The 20,469-nt window shown below is 38.3% G+C and overlaps 1 protein-coding gene across 2 annotated transcripts; it reads left to right on the forward strand.

The window, feature by feature from the left end:
* The first annotated feature begins 482 nt into the window (after positions 1–482).
* On the forward strand, positions 483–3,801 carry LOC107610150 (DNA glycosylase superfamily protein). 2 transcript variants are annotated; one of them, XM_088493527.1, is made up of 4 exons: positions 483–1,085; positions 2,711–2,856; positions 2,976–3,113; positions 3,402–3,801. In XM_088493527.1, exons 1-4 carry the CDS (start codon positions 677–679, stop codon positions 3,696–3,698), a joined length of 990 nt encoding a protein of 329 aa, XP_088349653.1. In that variant the 5' UTR covers positions 483–676; the 3' UTR covers positions 3,699–3,801. The 2 variants fall into 2 exon arrangements, with proteins under 2 accessions (XP_088349653.1, XP_088349654.1); XM_088493528.1 differs by having other exon boundaries at positions 2,711–2,852; positions 2,972–3,113.
* The last annotated feature ends 16,668 nt before the right edge of the window (positions 3,802–20,469 follow it).

The raw sequence follows: 20,469 nt of genomic DNA on the forward strand, positions 1-20,469 counted from the left end.
TAATTAATTCTAATTTTATCTTTTATGCAAATTAAATTAGAACTTCATTCTTGTTTCAAATTCTATCTCCCACTTTGCACCAATCTCTGTCTCTCAGTCTCAATCTTTCAGCCTCTGTCTTTTCACCAAACACTACCTAATAATGTAAAATATTTTATATAATTATATAATTATATTAATTTTTTGAATAATTATTCAGTTAATATAAAAATAATAATTTTTATTAATATAATATTATATAATTAAATGTATGTAAAAATATTTTATAGTGACGTTGCATTTAAATTAAATTAATGAGATGAATTTGTTGTGATAAGTTTTTGTTTGCTTGGTTGTTAGTTGGTTTTATAGTGGGCAGTGACCAGCGCACCTAGCCGTTGGGTAATATTTAGCTACCGAACACAAACCAATACGTGGCGAATTGGTGAGTGAATGAACGCTTTGGATTCTTTTTCTTAACGGTAAGCAACCTTCCAAAATACACCACAGCATTCCATTCTTAAACGTTACCGAACAACGTAACAAGAGAAGGTAATAGAACTCTGACTGTGACCCTTTGCCTAATGCCTTAGCTCACTACTACCTCCACTATCCCTTCCCTTATATGAAACCCTCCTCCTCATAAAAACTTAACCGCTTAAAATTTCAAAAGAAATTAATTAATAAGATATTAGCAATGCCTATGGCCACAAAGCCAACTCAGTCACGTGCTAATCCCAAACCTGCTTCCTCAGAAGTAGCGAGAGCCGTTCTGAAACCGGGTGGGAACAGAGTTGTTGCAGTAGCTGAACACCCCACCAAAGTGAAGATAACGAAGAAGAAGCCGCCGCCATCACCACCCAAGGACGAGGAGGTGGTGGCACCGCCAAAAATTGAAGAGTCGGTTGTCCGAGGTAACGTGTCAGTGGACAGCACGTGCTCCTCGGATTCCTCCTTGTCTGGTTCGAGCAATAAAAACAACAGCAACAAAAACAATAGTGTAGTAAAGAGGAAGAGGAGAGTGAATAATGCCACCTTTATTTCTCAATCCCCCAAGCCCTCATCAGGACCGCCCAAGAGGTGTGACTGGATCACTCCAAATGCTGGTTAGTCCTGACTCTATACTTCCTCACCTTAAATTACCTGTTGTTCACTTTTTCAAGAAATGTACTAGAGGATTAGATTAGATTCTTGCTTTTAGAAGGATGACTTAGAATGCTTTTAATCCAGTTGAATGGATATGTCATCATTGTCGGTTTGTTTTATCAAACATTGCGACCTTTTATTTTCTTCCATGTCTGCATGAACTTGAGTATACAAATTTTCAGAACAGGCATAAATATGTGTCGATTAAATGGATGAGAAAGTGCAGGGGTCCACACTTTTGTTAAAATCTAGTCAGCACTTAACTATTAAAATAAAAATGATTAATCCTATACCATTAAATGTTATCTCTATACCATTAGATGTTATCTCACATTATTAAAAATATTAATGATGACTAATTAATGGCTAAACATCACAAATTCTGCTGCCCTAACACTCCTCTAAATGGATAACATTCATGTTCTTTATAGTCTGTGTGCTTAGCATTATTATAAATTGTGTCTTCAACAATAATAATAATAAAGCAGGGGATAATGTTAGGTAGGGCTGGAAGTGAGTCAAGCCAGCTCATGAGCCAGCTCGAGCTCGACTCGTTAATAGCTCGATAAGCTAAGCTCGTGAGCTGGTGAGCCAAGCTTGAGCCTGAAATTGAGCTCATAAATTAAATGAGCCGAGCTTGAGCTTGGATAAGCTCAGCTCATTAGCTCGTGAGATAACTCGATTATATATATATATATATATATATATATATATATAACAATCTTAATTATTTAATATTTATATTTATTTTTTACATATAATTTTAATATAGAACATAAATAAAAAATTTATAATTTAGTGATAGATAAACAATATATAAAATTGATCTTTTCAAATATTTTTAAAAATATATAAGTTATAATTTATTGATATAAAATTATAGATTATGTATTTATGTTTCTCTTATTTGAGCCAGTTCGTGAGTTCGAGCCAGCTCGTGAGCTTTTGGTGAGCCGAGCTTGAGCTTAAGAAATAAGCTCGATTGTTAATGAGTCGAGCCGTGAGCCAAGCTCAATTTTCGTGAGCCGAGCTTGAGCTTGGTCTAACTCGGCTCAACTCGGCTCACTTCCAGCCCTAATGTTAGGTAACCAAAATATCATAGACAATAAATAAAAATATATAATCAATAACATTTGTATTTTAAAAAAGTGTGAATTACGAAACTTTTTGTTTTTGATATTAGAGTGATAATGGTGTTTTTTTGAAATATGAACTGTTGGAGTGTTATTATTCTCAACTGTGGAACTGTTTAATTAGAGAAGTAGAAATTAGACCGTTCGATTTGTTAAAGGTACAGAAATCAGACCGTCTGATTTGTAAAGATACAGAAATTAGACCATCTAATTTGTGAGATGTATAGAAATCGGACCGTTCAATTTGTGTTAAAAAAAATAAAAAATTTTGAGCTACAGAATCTAGTTATAATAACATATGCTTTCTATCTTATGGCATATCTATTAGCCATTGTTTGCTTGTTATTATTAGTATTACTATGCTACATTACAACAAACTTTAGATGTTAATCCTTGTCGTGCATATTACTATCAAACTGACTAATTGAGAAATGTTATTTATTTGTTACCAGACCCTCGGTATACTGCTTTCCATGATGAAGAATGGGGTGTTCCAGTTATTGATGATAAAAAGCTATTTGAGCTTTTAGTCTTTTCACAAGCATTAGCAGAATATAGCTGGCCAGCTATTCTTAACCAAAGACACATATTTAGGCATGTCTATCTCTATATTTACTACATGATAATGTTTCACAAACCATGACATGACATTACTCAACATATCATCACCATGGCATAATTACTTATCGATACATTATTATTATGTGTGACAGGAAGCTTTTTGAAAATTTTGAACCATCATCAGTTTCAGAGTTTACTGATAAGAAGTTGCTAACACTGAAAATAAACGGCAGCTCATTGTTATCAGAACCAAAGCTCCGCGCTATTGTGGAAAATGCCAAGCAAATACTTAAGGTATATATATATATATATATATATATATATAGTAGTTTACTCAAAAACGATAATGTTAGGAAGATAAATAGCAGGCAGAACTTATCTTATTTAACATTTAAATATTACAGCAATTAATGAAAATAAAATAAGATAAATTCTGGTTGTTTTTTGGCTAATTCTTTTTTTTATCAAATATTTCCGACTCAAAAATATAATGATCAACGTTCTGCATTAAGCTAATATAATAGTTTTATTTAAAAGTTTAATAATTAATATTAAGCATTTAATTAAGTCCGTTTTGTTCAGGTTGTGAAAGAGTTTGGTTCATTCAGCAATTATTGCTGGAGATTCGTTAACCACAAACCACTTAGGAATGAATATCGATATGGACTTCAAGTTCCTGCGAAGACCCCAAAAGCAGAGGTCATAAGCAAGGACATGATGCGCAGAGGTTTCCAATGCGTGGGACCCACCGTGGTTTATTCGTTCATGCAGGTAGCAGGACTCGTTAATGATCACCTAATTACATGTTTCAGGTACCAGCAATGCAGGGTCACAACAACCACAAACGAACTCAAAACTGTCGTTAAAGATATTAATTAAGGCACGGAGTGAAACAGATTCCATAATTTTCCAATGCATGTAGGGTTGTGTATGACTGTATTTACATATATAAATGTAGTAAATTTTCAGAATTTCATGCATAGATCATTTGTGTGGCACCTAACCTAACCTCATATCTTGTTCTTTGATTTCCTGTGTGAAATTTGCATTAAGGCACTGATTTCGTGATACTGGCCTTTAAGTTGTTCTGTAATAAATTTCCGTATTTATAGCATACATGCCCTGCTCTATCAGTTAAGATAACTATATAATAGCAAATGTTAGAAACAAGAGAACAATATGAAAAAAATATTTTTGTGTATTATTCAACCTATGAAAAAGTATAATGTACAAGGGTATATAAAGGTATTAGAAGAATTAAAATAATAAAAATATAGAATCCTATAATTAATATACAGATATGCTATATAAATACAAATGATACTAAGATTTGGTTTCGTAAAACTTTTTGAAGAGGTGTTTGTACTTTTTAAAAGCTCAAGCTCCTCATTTTATATTTGGTAAATCAAAAAGACTATGTGCTTGTGCTTGCAGTTTTTAAAAGTATATATAGGTACTAAAAGAATTAAAGTAATAAAAGTATAGAATCCTATAATTAATATACAGATATGTTATATAAATACAAATGATACTAAGACTTGGTTTGGTAAAACTTTTTGAAGATGTGCTTGTGCTTTTTAAAAACTCAGGCTCCTCATTTTGTGTTTGGTAAATAAAAAAGACCATATGCTTGTACTTGCAGTTTTTAAAAGATTCGGACGGATACTTTTGAAAGCACCTAAGATAGAATTTTTCAAAGTTGGCATGTACTTTTCAAAATTTAAAAGTCTAATGTAACCTCATATGTTAACTAATTTTCAAATTTAATGCTTGCATTTATGTCTATTATAGTATTTTTAAATTTTAAAAGCTATTTTACCAAACGCAATTATTGTTGCTTGTGTTTATTGAAAGCTATTTTTAATTTGATTTACCAAATATAAATGCTACGACTTTTAAAAAGCCATCTTTTAAAAATTAGCTTTTATAAGCTATTTTTGAAAACTAAAAGCTTTACCAAACTAAGTTTAATTGATCTAATTTGATTGTAATTATTCTCTTAACATCCCCCCTCAAACTCAAGTGGGAGCTAAGGATACCATCTTGAGTTTGGATAACAGAGTCCAGAAACGAGTTAGATGATGAGCCTTTATGAAGATATCAGCAGTCTAATCCAGTATTCCAACAGCAATGAGACAAACAGCATCAATAAGGATACATTGTCGAACAAAGTGACAATCAATTTCAATGTGTTTGGTGCGTTCATGAAATACATCATTATGGGCAATTTGAATAGCACTGCGGTTGTCACAAAAAATATCAATTGGGAATGATTGAGGAGCACCCAAGTCTTTGAGAAGCCAACAAATTGAGACAACTTCAGCAGTGGTGTCAGCGAGAGCACGATATTCACCTTCTGTGCTTAATCAAGCAGTGAATGTTTGCTTCTTAGCTCGCCAGAAAATGAGATAGTCCCCAAGAAATAAATAATAACCAGTAGTGAAATGACGATCAGTGGGATCACCAGCCCAATCAACATCTGAGTACGCTTGAAGGGATAAAGATGAATGGTCAAAAAAATAAAGGCCATGGAATAGGGTGCCTTTGATGTAGTGAAGAATGCGAAGAACTGCCGCATAGTGAGTAGTACGAGGAGCTGACAAGAACTAGCTAAGAACATGAACCGGATAGGCGATGTCTGGTCGGGTGACAGTTAAGTAGACGAGTCCTCCAACTAGCTGTCGATAAAGAGTAGGATTATCCAAAATAGTGCCATCCATAGGAGTAAATCGAACATTAGACTCAACAGGAGTAGACTCAATGCGACTATCTATAATTCCGGCTCGAGCAAGAAGATCTGAAGCATATTTAGCTTGAGAGAGATAGATTCCATCATCGGTGGATATGACTTCTAGACCAAGAAAATAGCTGAGAGAATCAAGATCTTTCATCTAAAAAATACGATGAAGGGACGCCTTGAGATCAGAGATACTATCAACATCATCTCCAGTAATGATCATGTCATCAACATACAAAAGTAAAAGAACAACTCCACGTTCACTTTTATGAATGAAGAGAGTATTCTCATGAGGGCTGCAAGTAAAACCAAGATTGCATATTGTAGTGTTGAACTTGTCAAACCATTCACGAGGAGCTTGCTTAAGGCCATAAAGTGCCTTGCGAAGGAGACAGACTTTACTAGAAGGATAAGGATATCCGGGAGGTGGTTTCATATAGAATTTCTTTTTCAAATCCCTGTTAAGAAATGCATTCTTCACATCCATCTGATTGAGAGACCATTTTTTAACCGCAACAATAGCAAGAAGAGCTCGAACAGACATAAGATGAGCGATAGGAGCAAAATTCTCTTCATAATCAATACCATACTCTTGTGTACAACCTTGAGCAACCAATCGTGTCTTATAACAATCAATAGAACCATCAAAGCGAGTCTTGATATTGTATACCCTTATACTACCCACAATTTGATCAGAAGGAGGATCAACCAAGTCCCAAGTGTGTGCTTTTTCAAGTGCTTGAATTTCTTTCTGCATTGCTTGCTGCCAATTTGCATTGGTAGAGGCTTCTCAGAATGACTGAGGTTCATGATGATGAAAAATAGTAGAAAAACAGTGATAATCAAGAAGATAAGGAGGTGAATTTCTTATCCTAGAAGAACGAGTGGAAGAAGGAGGCATGACAGCAGGAGCATCGTCCGGTTTGGAATCGTCGGGAGATGGAGAAGACGGAAGAGAAGGGGCCTCGAGGGATGGACTTGGGGTAGACCCTGTAGTATCATCACTTGGAAAGAGATCAACATTGGGGTTAGTAAAAAAGGGTGACGGAGTAGAAGGAATGGACTCAAAAGAGGAAAAACTAGAGAACATGTGATACTCCCAGAAGACAACATGACGAGATATACAAATGCGTCAAGAGATAGGATCCCAACAACAATAACCCTTATGTTCAGAGCCATAACCAAGAAAACAACACATGCGAGCCCAAGGTTCAAGCTTATTGTGTTCATGAGGCTGAAGAAGGACAAAACAAACACAACCAAAGACACGGAGAGAGATGTAATTGGGAGAAGTATGATAAAGACGCTCAAAGGGAGTAGTGTTACCAAGAACAGAAGAAGGGAGTCTATTAATAACATGAACAACAGTGAAAATAGCTTCACCCCAAGCACGCTCAAGACAGGAAGAGGAAATAAGCATCCCACGAACAGAGTCAAGAATATGACAGTGTTTATGCTCAGCTCTGCCATTTTGTTGAGAGGTACCAGGACAAGAAAACTCAGACAAAGTACCCTGTTCAGCAAGAAAATTTAAAAGTTTGGAGTCACGATATTCCATAGGATTATCCCATCTAAAGATTTTAATGACCTTTAAAAACTGAGTTCGAATCATAGAGGCAAAGTTAATATAAATCTGAGGCAGCTCATGACTCATGACGATTAGTCATCAAATAAACCCAAGTAAAACGTGAATAATCATCAATAAAGACTATAAAGTATTGAGCCCCTCCCATAGAAGCAGTAGGAGCGGGGCCCCAAACATCAGAATGAATAAGATCAAAAGGAGAGCAAGCAATAAAGGAATTGTCATAAAAGGATAAGGCAGGTTGTTTTATAGTTTGACAAGAAATGAAATCAAAAGACTCATTTTGAACTTGACCTAAAACACCCGTAGACATAAGAGGATGCAATTTTTTTAAGGAGCTATGGGCAAGACGACGGTGTCACAAGTAAAGAGTAGATGGAGAAGAAACAACACAGAGATTTGATGTAGAGGAAACATGAAGGTTGTTGAGCTCAAACAATCGTCCGACCTTACAACCAGTCCCGATGATCTTTCCTGTCCGACGATCCTCCACACCACAACCAGAAATAGAAAAATTGACATCAAAACTGAGTTCAACAAATTGACCGACAGAGATAAGATTAAAATTCAAATTTGGAATAAAATAAGTATCAGGAAGATGAATATTGGACTATGAAATAAACCCTTGATGTGTTGCATGCAGGAGAGAACCATTAGCAGTGTTGATAGAAGGTGCATTTGTAGTGGTAGATAATGACGAGAAAAGATGACGCAAAAGAGACATATGATTAAAACAACCAGAATCAAAATACCATTTAGAATTACCTGGAGGGATGGAAAGAGCAGCAGGGGTATTACCAGAAAAAAAAGAGAAGTTGCTTAAGAAGAGATTCAATGTCTGATGGAGAGATAGAATGTGTGTTGAGAGAGGTAGAAGTGGTGGATTCAGTAGCAGTAGTAGCAGTAGAAGCAGGCACATGCCTTAGCATCAGTGGGATATTTAAGAATAGGCTCACAAGAGGTCAATTGATCCCAAATAATTTCCATCTCAGCAAGGAAATCAAGAACTTCTTGGCCACGTTTTTGCTTAAGGCTATGAAGCTCCTTTAGCAGTTGGTACTGATGAGAGAGATCAGAAATAATGTAATGCTTTGCCAAATAATCCCATACCTCTTTAGTAGTTTCAAAACATCCAAACTGTAAATGAATGCCGGGAGTAGAAGTGTTGCAGAATCAAGTGATAATCTGGTGACTTTTACTATCCCAATATTCCAATTTCTCTGCAAAGTCCTTCTCAGCATCCTCCTTGGATTTGGAGATCCCATCTTTGGATTTGTCAGTCATAGTTGGCTTAATGATGAGCGGATAATTTATACTCTTTTTGGCATTGTTTTTACATAGTTTTTAGTATGTTTTAATTACTTTTTATTATATTTTTATTAATTTTTATGAAAAAATCACATTTCTGGATTTTACTATGAGTTTGTGTGTTTTTCTGTAATTTCAGGTATTTTCTGGCTGAAATTGAGGGACCTGAGCAAAAGTCTGATTCAGAGGCTGAGAAAGGACTGCAGATGTTGTTGGATTCTGACCCTCCTGCACGCGAAATGGATTCTCTGGAGCTACAGAAGCCCAATTGGCGCACTCTCAATTGCGTTGGAAAGTAGACATCTTGGGCTTTCCAGAAATGTACAATAGTCTATACTTTGCTCGAGATTTGATGGCCCAAACTGGCGTCTAAATGCCAGCTAGAAACCCTTTTCTGGTGTAAAACGCCAGAACTGGAGTTAAACGCCCAAACTGGCACCCAAACTGGCGTTTAACTCAAGAGAAGGCCTATGCACGTGTAAAGCTCAATGCTCAGCCCAAGCACACACCAAGTGGGCCCCAGAAGTGGATTTCTGCACTATCTGCACTTAGTTACTTATTTTCTGTAATCCCTAGTAACTAGTTTAGTATAAATAGCACTTTTTACTATTGTATTCATAGACCGGAGATCTTTTTATCACCTTTGGAATGGGAGGCTAGCCATTCGGCCATGTCTAGACCTTTTTCTCTTATGTATTTTCTACGGTGGAGTTTCTACACCTCATAGATTAAAGTGCGGAGCTCTGCTGTTCTTCATGAATTAATGCAAGTACTATTGTTTCTCTTTCAATTCATGCCTACTTCTTCTCTAAGATATACTCTCATACTTAATTCAGTTAAGTCAGAATGAAGGGGTGACCCATGACAATCACCCACTATCTTCGTTACTCGCTTAGCCAAGATCCGCGTGCCTGACAACCACAAGCGGTCTACATGATGTTCAACGTGTCATTGGACGACAGCCGGAGTATATTCTCTTGGGTCTCTAATCCACGGACCGAGTCTGTGAGGTTAGAACCTTCGTGGTATAGGCTAGAACCAATTGGCAGCATTCTTGAGATCCGAAAAGTCTAAACCTTGTCTGTGGTATTCCGAGTAGGATCTGGGAAGGGATGACTGTGACGAGTTTCAAACTCGCGAATGTTGGGCACAGTGACAGTGTACAAAAGAATAGAGAGATCCTATTGCGAGGCTAGTGAAAACCGACAGATGATTAGCCGTGCGGTGGCTGTACCTGGTATTTTTCATCCGAGACGAGAAATCCGACAGTTGATTAGCCATGCAGAAACCGTACCTGGTATTTTTCATCCGAGAGGATCATACAGCTTGCCATGGAAGGGAGCACGCATGATTGGAAGAAGACAATAGGAAAGTGATAAACCCCGATTTCGTGATTTATCCTGTGCTTATTTTGGGGGATTTTACCACCTTTTTCCACATTTATTCAATGAAATAGCATGGTTTTGTAATTCTCCCTTGAATTTTGCTCAAGTGTAAAAACATGCTTTTAGGCCTTAAATTGGTAATTTTGATCCACTTTAATTCCATTCGATGCCTTGATGTGTGTGTTGAGTGATTTCAGATTTATAAGGCAAGTATTGGAGGGAAGAAATGAGTAGAAAAGCATACAAAGGGGAGAATGCATGAAGAAACAAAGATTGGGAATGCATCAAAGGGCGCGCACGCGCAAAAGTGGTCTCGCCTATAGACGCGCACGCGTACATGCCGTGTCCGCGCGGATGGAGAATTTGCCAATCGACGCGCACGCGCACATGGCGCGCACGCGCCAATACTCTTACATGGCCCACTTAAAGGCAAAACGCTGGGGGCAATTTCTGAGCTGCCCAAGCCCAAATCTAACTTGTTTCTGAGTGTATTTCATGCAGAATTGAAGTCCAAGCAAAGGGGGAGCAATTAGTTTAACCAACATGAGCCTTTAGTTAGTTTTCTAGAGAGAGAAGCTCCCTCTTCTCTCTAGAATTAGGTTAGGATTAGGTTAGATTATCTTAGATTCATGTTTAATTACTTGATTTTATCTTGTTTCTTTTATAATTTCTCATCTCTACATCTTGATTCTCTTAATTGTGATGTTAATTTTTCATTTTGCTCTCTTTTGTGATGATGAACTCATGTTAGATTTGGTTTACATTTAATGCAATTTTGATGTTGATGTTTTTTTAATTGATGAATTGAGTTGTGATCTCACTCTTCTTATAATTAGTAGTTGGTAGATTTTATTATTCTTGCAATTTATGATGTTTACTTTTATTGCACTCTATGTGTTTGATGAAATGTTCTCCTTAGTTTTTGAGTAGTTTTGTCAACTCTTGGTCTAAGCCAAGGGAATTGAGTAAACTTGATTTATTGGGTATGATGGAATTGGTGAATTGAGTACCCATGGTGATTAATTTGATACCCATTGACGCTAACCCACTACTAAGTTAATTAGTAGGTAGGTTAGGACTTAAGGGTTGATGTGATCAAACCTATTTGACGTACTTCAAGCTTAGGAGTAAATGTTACGTACTTAAAGCTTTTGGGAAGTAGACTTAATAGGTTGGCGTCTCATAATTATCAATATTTGGTTTGTTGACAAGGATGGTGATCTCAATTACCCAAGTCTTAGCCAAGAGTTCTTTATCTTGCTTTCTTTACTTATTCACTCAATTTACTTTCTTGCCATTTCATGAACCAAAACCCCCTTACCCCTTCATAGCCAATAATTAAGCATTACATTGTTTCCTAGGGAGACGACCCGGAGTCCAAATACTTCGGTTTATAAATTAGGGGTTTGTTACTCGTGACAACTCAATTTTTGATTGGAAGGATTGTTTGTTGGTATAGAACTATACTTGCAACGAGAATTCATTTTGTGTGAAATTCTATACCGACACGACAAAACCAACGTAAATCAAAATGGCACTGTTGCCGGGGACACAATGGTACTATGTTATTGGCTATTGTATATATTGTGAATAGCTTGAATTTTGGGTTGTTTGCTAGTTTTTGCTAGTTTAAGATTTTATCTTCTTTGTTTCTTATTAATTTTTGTTTTTATTTTCTCTTTCACTATGAATTCTCATCCTTTTGACTATGAGTGTAGTTCAAACTATGTTGTAGGAAATAGAAGCTCCAATGAGGATATGCATCAAGGATTTGGAAGTCAAGGATGGGAGGAACCTCGAGCTTATGAACCACCTTCATGGCAACAACCTCCTACGAACTCTTATGGGTATAATCCTGATCCTAATGTGTATCAATCCAATGTCTGTGATGACCCTCATTGTGGTTGTCAATCACAATCACTATATGCATGTGATCCCATTCCTCAATATAGCCATACACCATATTCACAAGCCTCACACCACCATTCAACTCCATATGACCAAAATTCATACACACCATATCAACCCCCATATGAACCACATCTAGAACAACCACCATTCCAACATGAATACTCCCTAGAACCACAAATTCCACATACACCACCTCAAGAATTCCACCAATATGAACCACCTTCCAACATTAACAATCTTCCCTAAAAAAATGAACCATATCTTCCACCATCACCTCCCGACGAAGCCTTCATATTAGAACTGAGAGACCTTGAATCCCACATCTTAAGGCGAAAAGAGGAGGATGAAACTAAGTTTAAGGAACTAAGAGCAAGGATAGCTAGCATGGTAGAAGCCGTGAATCACCTGTTATTCCACCTAAGCTCATGCACCCTAAGTACTCCCATTGTTGAATATGGAGAAACAATCAAGGAGCTTAGTGAGGAAATGAACTTGAAGCTCCATGGTGAGAAAGAAGAGTTGAAGCAAGAAGGCCAACAAGAGGAGAAGGTAGAGATTAGCAAACAAAAGAAAGTAGTGGATGGATGTTTGTGATATGTTGAGCACATAAAGGATGTTAAAGAGGAGAGTAACGTTGTGGAAGTAAACGGAGAGTTGAAGAAAATTGATCAAGAAGTGGACTCCATCACCAGTGATTTTTTGCCCACATTGATCAATCCCCTTGACAACCTTGTTGAGCCTTCTCCCAGTAGACTAGAATGCGAGGTTGAGGAGGGTGTGCCACCTCCAAAACCCATTGTAAGTGAAGAACTGGAAGAAGTGTTCCAAGCAACAAGCCCTCCTATCTATGATGATTCTGCATCAACATATGATCCTTTCGAGTTTGAAGAGTCTTTCCCCAAAATGCTTAGACTTGATGGTGAGGTAGACTTCACTAAGCCTCCCGTCTATGATGAGAGTGATGGGGAGGAGATAGAAGAAATTAGTGAAGAAGAATGTGAACTTGAGGGAGCTTGGCAAGAGGAGAAACTTGAAAAACCTTGCCAAGTGGTGGAAACCTCTAGAAGAGGATGGATTGGAGTAGAGCATGCTTTATCAAGATCTTTGGGAACTCCTGCACCTAGTTCGCCATCCAATCCTTCGCTTGAGTGGGTAAAACTTCTAACTCTCAGCTTTATTATCCCACTTGAGTATGGTCTGCTTGAGACGGATGGCCAACTTAGGGCACTTTGTGGACTTAAGCGAAAGAGGAGGATGTTTAGTGGTTGGCGTTCTAAATCTAGACTCATTATGGTTGGAGAAGCTCAAAATTGAAGAGCAAGGATTGGTGTAATGCTCAATTAAATGGGTCCAGGAGAGTAGTTTGGTGCTTTCATGAGAATTCTGCTTTCTCGTTGCCCGGACAAAGTCAAGGCAATCAACTAGAAGATGGGTGCGAGGACAAGATATGGGATCCTGGATTACTCTATGAGAGTCAATTTTGGGAGCTCATGTCTTGGAGAGGACCTCACTCAAGCTTAGTGAAGAAGGTTGGAACTTCTGACAACCGATTGAAGGACAAGCACTCTTGGAGGTTCAAGGATGGATACAAGCATAAGCCACCTTGATAAGAAGCCTCCCAATGTCCAACTTAAGGACTTAAACTAAAAGTGCTTGGTGGGAGACACCCCACCATGGTAAACTCTTTCCATTCTCTTGTAGATATAATGAATGAATGAATTGAGTTCCATTATATATAATTTCTTTACTTCTTGGTATATTTTGCTTGCTTGCTAAGGTGTTTATACATTCTATGCTTTAATTAGGGATAATTCTCTGAATTTGAGTTTTTGCTTGGATTACAAGTTTCCTCAATTTGTTTGAAAAATCCCCAATATTTCAAAAATGTGTTTAATTTTGCATCTTAGCTAGTCTAGAGTCTTGGAGAAGGATGGAAAGGTTATGAGCTCTTTTTTATGCTCATTAAAAAAAAAAAGAAGAGAAAGCCAAGCCACGCGCAAGCGCAAAGCGCGCGCGCCCGTCGGCTGCACATTTTAGCTTTCTGGGCCAAGGACCAGAGTGTTGTGCCACTTTTAGGCCAACTCTGTGCCTCAACCCACGCGGACGCATGCTGTACGTGTCCGCACCTCTCCCTGTTTCTTCACCCACGCATTGGCGCACTTGGCGCCTTCGCACCCATTCAATAAGATCAAGCCATCCACGCGAACGCGCAGAGTGCGCGCGCGCGTCGATGCATCTTAGCATCACCCAGGCCAAAGGACCCGAGAGTTGTGCCAACTCTGGGCCTCTTTTGTGCCTCTGGCCCAGCATACCCACGCGGATGTGCACTGTACGCGTCCGCACCGATCCCCAATTCTCCCTTCTATGCATAGGCGCGTATGGGGCTTCCTCGCCACTTCCTTATTTTCTCACCCACGCGGACGCGCACGGTGCACGCACGTGTGGATTCAAATTTTTACTTACCCCAGGGACGCGAAGCCCTAGCGCAGTCGCGCAAACTCCCTTCGTCCCTCACCTAACGTCTCTTCTCCTTCTCCCTCACTCACCCAACGTCCCTTTTCCCTTCTCCCTCCATGACCAGCACTCCGGCGAGCACTCCGGCACACCACCGCCACCGTCGCCGCGCGCGCGCCCAGCCCCCTCTTCCTCACTCCCTCTCTCCCACTCAACTCTCTCTTCTCTGTTCTCTCTCGCGGCCAGCCCCTGCTCCGCCACGAGCACTCCATTGTCGCCGGCGCAAGCTCTCCTGTGCCACCAGACCACCGTTCTGCGCAAGCTCCGGTTCATCTCTCCGTTCTCCCTTCCCTTCGTTTGCCCCATTCAATCTCTGTCTCCCAGGTTTCTGCCCTCCCCTGTTCTGCTTCCCTTTACTGCTTTTTATTAATTTCATTAATTAATTAGCTTAGTTAGTTAGTTTAGTTTACTTAGGAGGTTAGCGAATCTGGGCTGAGTAGTGGATTTAGGTTTATCTGAATTTTTGCTGCTATGTGAAATTGCTCTGTTTTCTTGGATTATTCTATGTTCATTTAATTTGTTAATGCTGCTTGCTTGTGTTTGATTGGTGAAAGAAATGTTGATGGAAGCAACTGCTGCTGTTTTTTGTGCTGTTTAATTTAAATTGCTGCTGAACTATTGGCTGTTTGTTGTGTTCATATGAATTCATGTATATATATATATATATATATATATATATATATATATATATATATATATATATATATATGGTTATGTGTTTTCGCTGTTGATGAACTCATATAGCATCTAATTTTACTATTTGAATTTGGAAAATAGCCAATTCGCTGCTGAAATGCTGCCGGATTTTTCCTAAACCATACTTCATGAAATAGCAATGTTTTGATTGAAATAACAAGCTTCTAGTTGATGATTTCTGTGTCAAATAGAATTTTGTTACCTAAATTGTTTTGGAAAATCATCATGGGCATGTTTACAGGTTTTTAGTTATGCTCCTAATGCTCTTTACTTGCTTGTAATGCTAATTTGCTATATGCATTGCATGATTGAGTAAATTTTCAGATTGACCATAAACTTGATTTTCATTTAGAGTTAAGCCCAACTTGCTTGTTTCCACAAGATTGATGATTTCTTCTACCTATGTGGCTACTGCGATTCAATTCCTGCCCTTGATCAGATGGTGCATGAATTTTTCAAATCTCATCTCAATCCTTGTGACTTGCATGCATTGTTGGAATTGGTGTTAAATGTGCTTAAAATACTTGTTTCTCAAGGTTTTTCTCTCACCAACACCAATTCACATAACCCTAGTGATCCTTGCATTGATTGATGACTTATTTTCTTATTAGTTGTTTTCTAGCTATACCATATTTCATCATCAATGACTTGATGCATTTCATGATTGTGAATGTGCTTACATTCCTATTTTGTGCATTCCTTTTGAACTGAGCTAGTAACCACCATATCACTGATTTTCAAACTGATTTCTAACTTTAACCTGTTTAACCAACTAACTTCTTTTGGTTTTCAACTTAACTCTTTTGATCATTATTTTGGATATGGTGTTTCCTAGGCTTAGTAAATGAATAATGTGCAAATGTGACTTGAATTCTTGGTTTGAAGTTTGGTTTGATTTCTGAATTCTGTTGCTTGCAATTCCAAGAAATCCCTTACTTTATTCACTTCATGAATATGCTTTGCTTTAAGTGATTTGTATCTGTTTGGCTATCTGCTTATATTATATCATTTCTGTTTTTCAGGATGTCAGACAAAGAAAAGGCTATAGCCACTACCTCCAAAAAGAGAAAGCGCTCTAAGACCTCTACCCCCTCACCATATGCTAACTATGCCAAGAATCCGCTAAACGAAGAGGAAAAGGAAAATCAGCTGCTGCCACCCACTGACCCGATCAAATTCCCAAACCTCTACTATGAGCTACGCTTCTCCAGTTATAAGAAGAAAAATCTGAACATTGAGAAAAAGCTGAACCTTCCCAATGAAGTGAGGCGTGCCATAAACGCCCGCATCTCAGAGTTGGGATTAGATTTTGTTGATAGGGACTTGGGAAGGATTAACATCTCATGGGTTAAGGAGTTTTACTGTAACTTCTTTCGAGCAGGCTTGGATTCAGTGCACTTAAGGGGTAGAGAGATTATGGTCACTGAGGCTGCCATAGGGGATGCACTGTTTTACAGAGTTGGTACTCCTGACACATGTGCCTACCAGCAGGCAGATGTAGCTCTCCTCTCCATGACTTTTGACTATGAGGCGCTTAAGCACGTGATTGCCACACCGGACGCCCCCTGGGTGATGGATTCGAACAACAAGAAGCCCAAGGGGATGCTATCCACATATCTGTCTAAGGAGACTAGGACCTGGCAGTAGATATTTGCCCACTATATTCTTGGCTACCACTCACTTCTCAGAGATTCCGATGGATATGCTAGTTTTGATTGGGTGTGTCATGGAGGGGAAAGAGGTGTATTTCCCCCAGTTGATCAGGCATAGCATGTGGAGAGCTCATATTCGTGGCTTGCTACCATTTCCTACACTGGTCACCAGTTTGGTTGAGCTAGCTGATGTCCCATGGGAGGACGACGATGTGACACCACCACCCCCAGAGGACGACGATAAGGAGGTTACCATTCCATGGGGTGGATGGGTGCACGAGAAGCCCCCGACTAGCCGCCGTTCTCGAGCGAGAGCGGTGGTTGAGGCAGCTAGACCCTCATCCTCCACGGCAGTAGGACCGCCTCCTCCTCAGCAGCCACAGCATCCTTACCACCACCACCACCAGCACCTGAACCGACTTATCTATTGGTGCAGCACTTGCTTCACTTTATGGAGCGCTTTGAGCGTCGTGTCATGCGACGTCTTGACCACATCGACCAGGTGTTTGTATCACTGGGCATCGAGCTACCGCCGCTCCCAGACTCTCCAGCTTCCGACGAGCAGGATCAGGAGGAGGAGCTGGCTGAGGAGCTGACTCATCAGGATGCACTTCCAGAGACATAGGCCACCATTGAGGTCCAGCAGCCTTCTGAAGATCCAGAGCCACATCCAGAGCCACAGCCAGTCCTAGTCCCACAGCCTGAGCCTGAGCCACAGCCCGACGCGATTGTTGACCCCCATCCTGAGCTTCAACAGTAGCATCGAGGACGATGCTTGATTCTAAAGTGTGGGGAGGTCACCGCTCGTGACCGGTGTTTACATTTATGTGGTAAACTTTCAGACATCTATTTCTAGTTTCTGCACTTTATTTTATTTTGCACTTTATCTTTTAGATCATTTTGGGATTATTGTACATATTTTCTATTGTGGATACTCTTGTTTTGGTTGTTGCATACTTTTAGTATATATATATTGCATCTTAGTTTTGATTGTGATTAGGAAAATATTCTGGATTGTTAAAAATCTAGTTAACCCTTTTTATATAAGAATTGTGTTTTGATTGAAAAAGGGGTAAACTAGAAAAATTTTTAAAATTTTCTAAATCACAGCATTGCACTGGAATAAGCTTAATCAATATGATGAAAATTTCCAAGAAATTCATTTTTAGGTTACCACCCAATTGGTTGAAAAAAAATTTTTTTAGAACTTGCTTGAACTATACACTTGTGGATCATGTTTTGAGCAAAGAACACAAGCATGTGAGATTTGAGCCTAATTGTGTGGTTACATCTTATGACCACTTACTTTCATTCTTGTGTGCATTATTCTCTTCCTATGATTGTAATCTTTGATTTGTTTGATTATGTATGTCCATTATTTTGTGTATACATGCATTTATATGATTAAGGCCATTGTTCAATTAGCTCACTTACCCAAATAGCCAACCTTTTATCTTCCATTGCTAGTCAATTTTGAGCCTATGTTTAACCCATTTGTTCTTAATTGTAGTACACTACAAGCCTAAGTGAAAAACAATAAATGTCCTTAATTTGGATATTTGATTAGCTTAGGCTAGTGAAAGTGTTCACCAATTAATTTTGGGAACATTGGGTAGAGATAAAAGTGTATATGTTTTTGTTGAAAAGTTCTCAAGAATTGGGTACATACTCATGTATTAATCATGTGTAAACCATATGCATTGATGTTCTTGTATATATTTTAATTGAAAAAAAAGAAAAAAATATATATAGAAAAAGAAAAAGAAAGAAAAGAACTACAATAAAAAGGGGACAAAAATGCCCCAAAGTAAGGTTTAATAATAATCAATGCATATGTGTGGTAGTTAAAAAGGAAATGCATGAGTATGTGAAAAGTGAAGAATGGATAGCTAGGTTTGTTTAGAATTGTCTAGGTTGTCATAGGTTAGGTCGGAAGTTTAAGTTAATCAAAGATTCAAATCTCAAGCCTACTTGACCATATGCATCCTACCTTGACCCTAACCCCATTACAACCTATGGAAAGTCCTCTTGATATTTGTATGCATGCATAAAGTAATTGTTGATTGTTAGATGAAAAATAAATCTTGGAAAGCATGATTAGGGGAGAATTGAGTGAATCAACCTGAGTGCCTAGAGCGGATACGCATCCGGCGAGGGTTCAATCGCTCAATTACATGTTTTCACCCATGATCATCTTTTCTTGCAAGTTTGTGAACTCTTTCAATGATTCAATCCAATTGTGGTTTGCTTTGATTGCTAATACCTTAGCCCTTGTGCTTACATGTGTATTCTTGAAAATTGATTTATTTTGACTAAGCCATTACATCATGTAGATAGATTGCATTTAGTTAGTTGCATTGAATAAATATTAACACCCTTTGCTTCTTTCTTGATTTTAGCATGAGGACATGCTTAGTTTAAGTGTGGGGAGATTTGATAAACTCCAATTTTTTGATTTATCCTGTGCTTATTTTGGGAGATTTTACCACCTTTTTCCACATTTATTCAATGAAATAGCATGGTTTTGTAATTCTCCCTTGAATTTTGCTCAAGTGTAAAAACATGCTTTTTAGGCTTTAAATTGGTAATTTTGATCCACTTTAATTCCATTTGATGCCTTGATGTGTGTGTTGAGTGATTTCAGATTTATAAGGCAAGTATTAGATGGAAGAAATGAGTAGAAAAGCATACAAAAGAGAGAATGCATGAAGAAACAAAGATTGGGAATGCATCAAAGGGCGCGCACGTGCACAAGGCGCGCACGCGCAAAAGTGGTCTCACCTATAGAAGCGCACGCGTACATGCCGCGTCTGTGCAGATGGAGAATTTGCCAATCGACGCGCACGCGCACATGGCGCGCACACACCAATACTCTTACATGGCCCACTTAAAGGCAAAACGCTAGGGGCGATTTCTGAGCTGCCCAGGCCCAAATCCAACTTGTTTCTGAGTGTATTTCATGCAGAATTGAAGTCCAAGCAAAGGGGGAGCAATTAGTTTAGCCAACATGAGCCTTTAGTTAGTTTTCTAGAGAGAGAATCTCCATCTTCTCTCTAGAATTAGGTTAGGATTAGGTTATATTATCTTAGATTCATGTTTAATTACTTGATTTTATCTTGTTTCTTTTATAATTTCTCATCTCTACATCTTGATTCTTTTAATTGTGATGTTAATTTCTCATTTTGCTCTCTTTTGTGATGATGAACTCATGTTAGATTTGGTTTATATTTAATGCAATTTTGATGTTGATGTTTCTTTAATTGATGAATTGAGTTGTGATCTCACTCTTCTTGTAATTAGTAGTTGGTAGATTTTATTATTCTCGCAATTTATGATGTTTACTTTTATTGCACTCTATGTGTTTGATGAAATGTTCTCCTTAGTTTTCGAGTAGTTTTGTCAACTATTGGTCTAAGCCAAGGGAATTAAGTAAACTTGAGTTATTGGGTATGATAGAATTGGTGAATTGAGAACCCATGGTGATTAATTTGATACCCATTGACGCTAACCCACTACTAAGTTAATTAGTAGGTAGGTTAGGACTTAAGGGTTGATGTGATCAAACCTATTTGACGTACTTCAAGCTTAGGAGTAAATGTTACGTACTTAAAGCTTTTGAAAAGTAGACTTAATAGGTTGGTCTCTCATAATTATCAATATTCGGTTTGTTGACAAGGATGGTGATCTCAATTACCCAAGTCTTAGCCAAGAGTTCTTTATCTTGCTTTCTTTACTTATTCAATCAATTTACTTTCTTGCCATTTCATGAACCAAAACCCCCTTACCCCTTCATAGCCAATAATTAAGCATTACATTGTTTCCTAGGGAGACGACCCAGAGTCCAAATACTTCGGTTTATAAA

This window comes from Arachis ipaensis, chromosome B7, assembly GCF_059453495.1.
Source record: "Arachis ipaensis isolate K30076 ecotype BB chromosome B7, ASM5945349v1, whole genome shotgun sequence".
NCBI classification, from domain to species: Eukaryota; Viridiplantae; Streptophyta; class Magnoliopsida; order Fabales; family Fabaceae; genus Arachis; species Arachis ipaensis.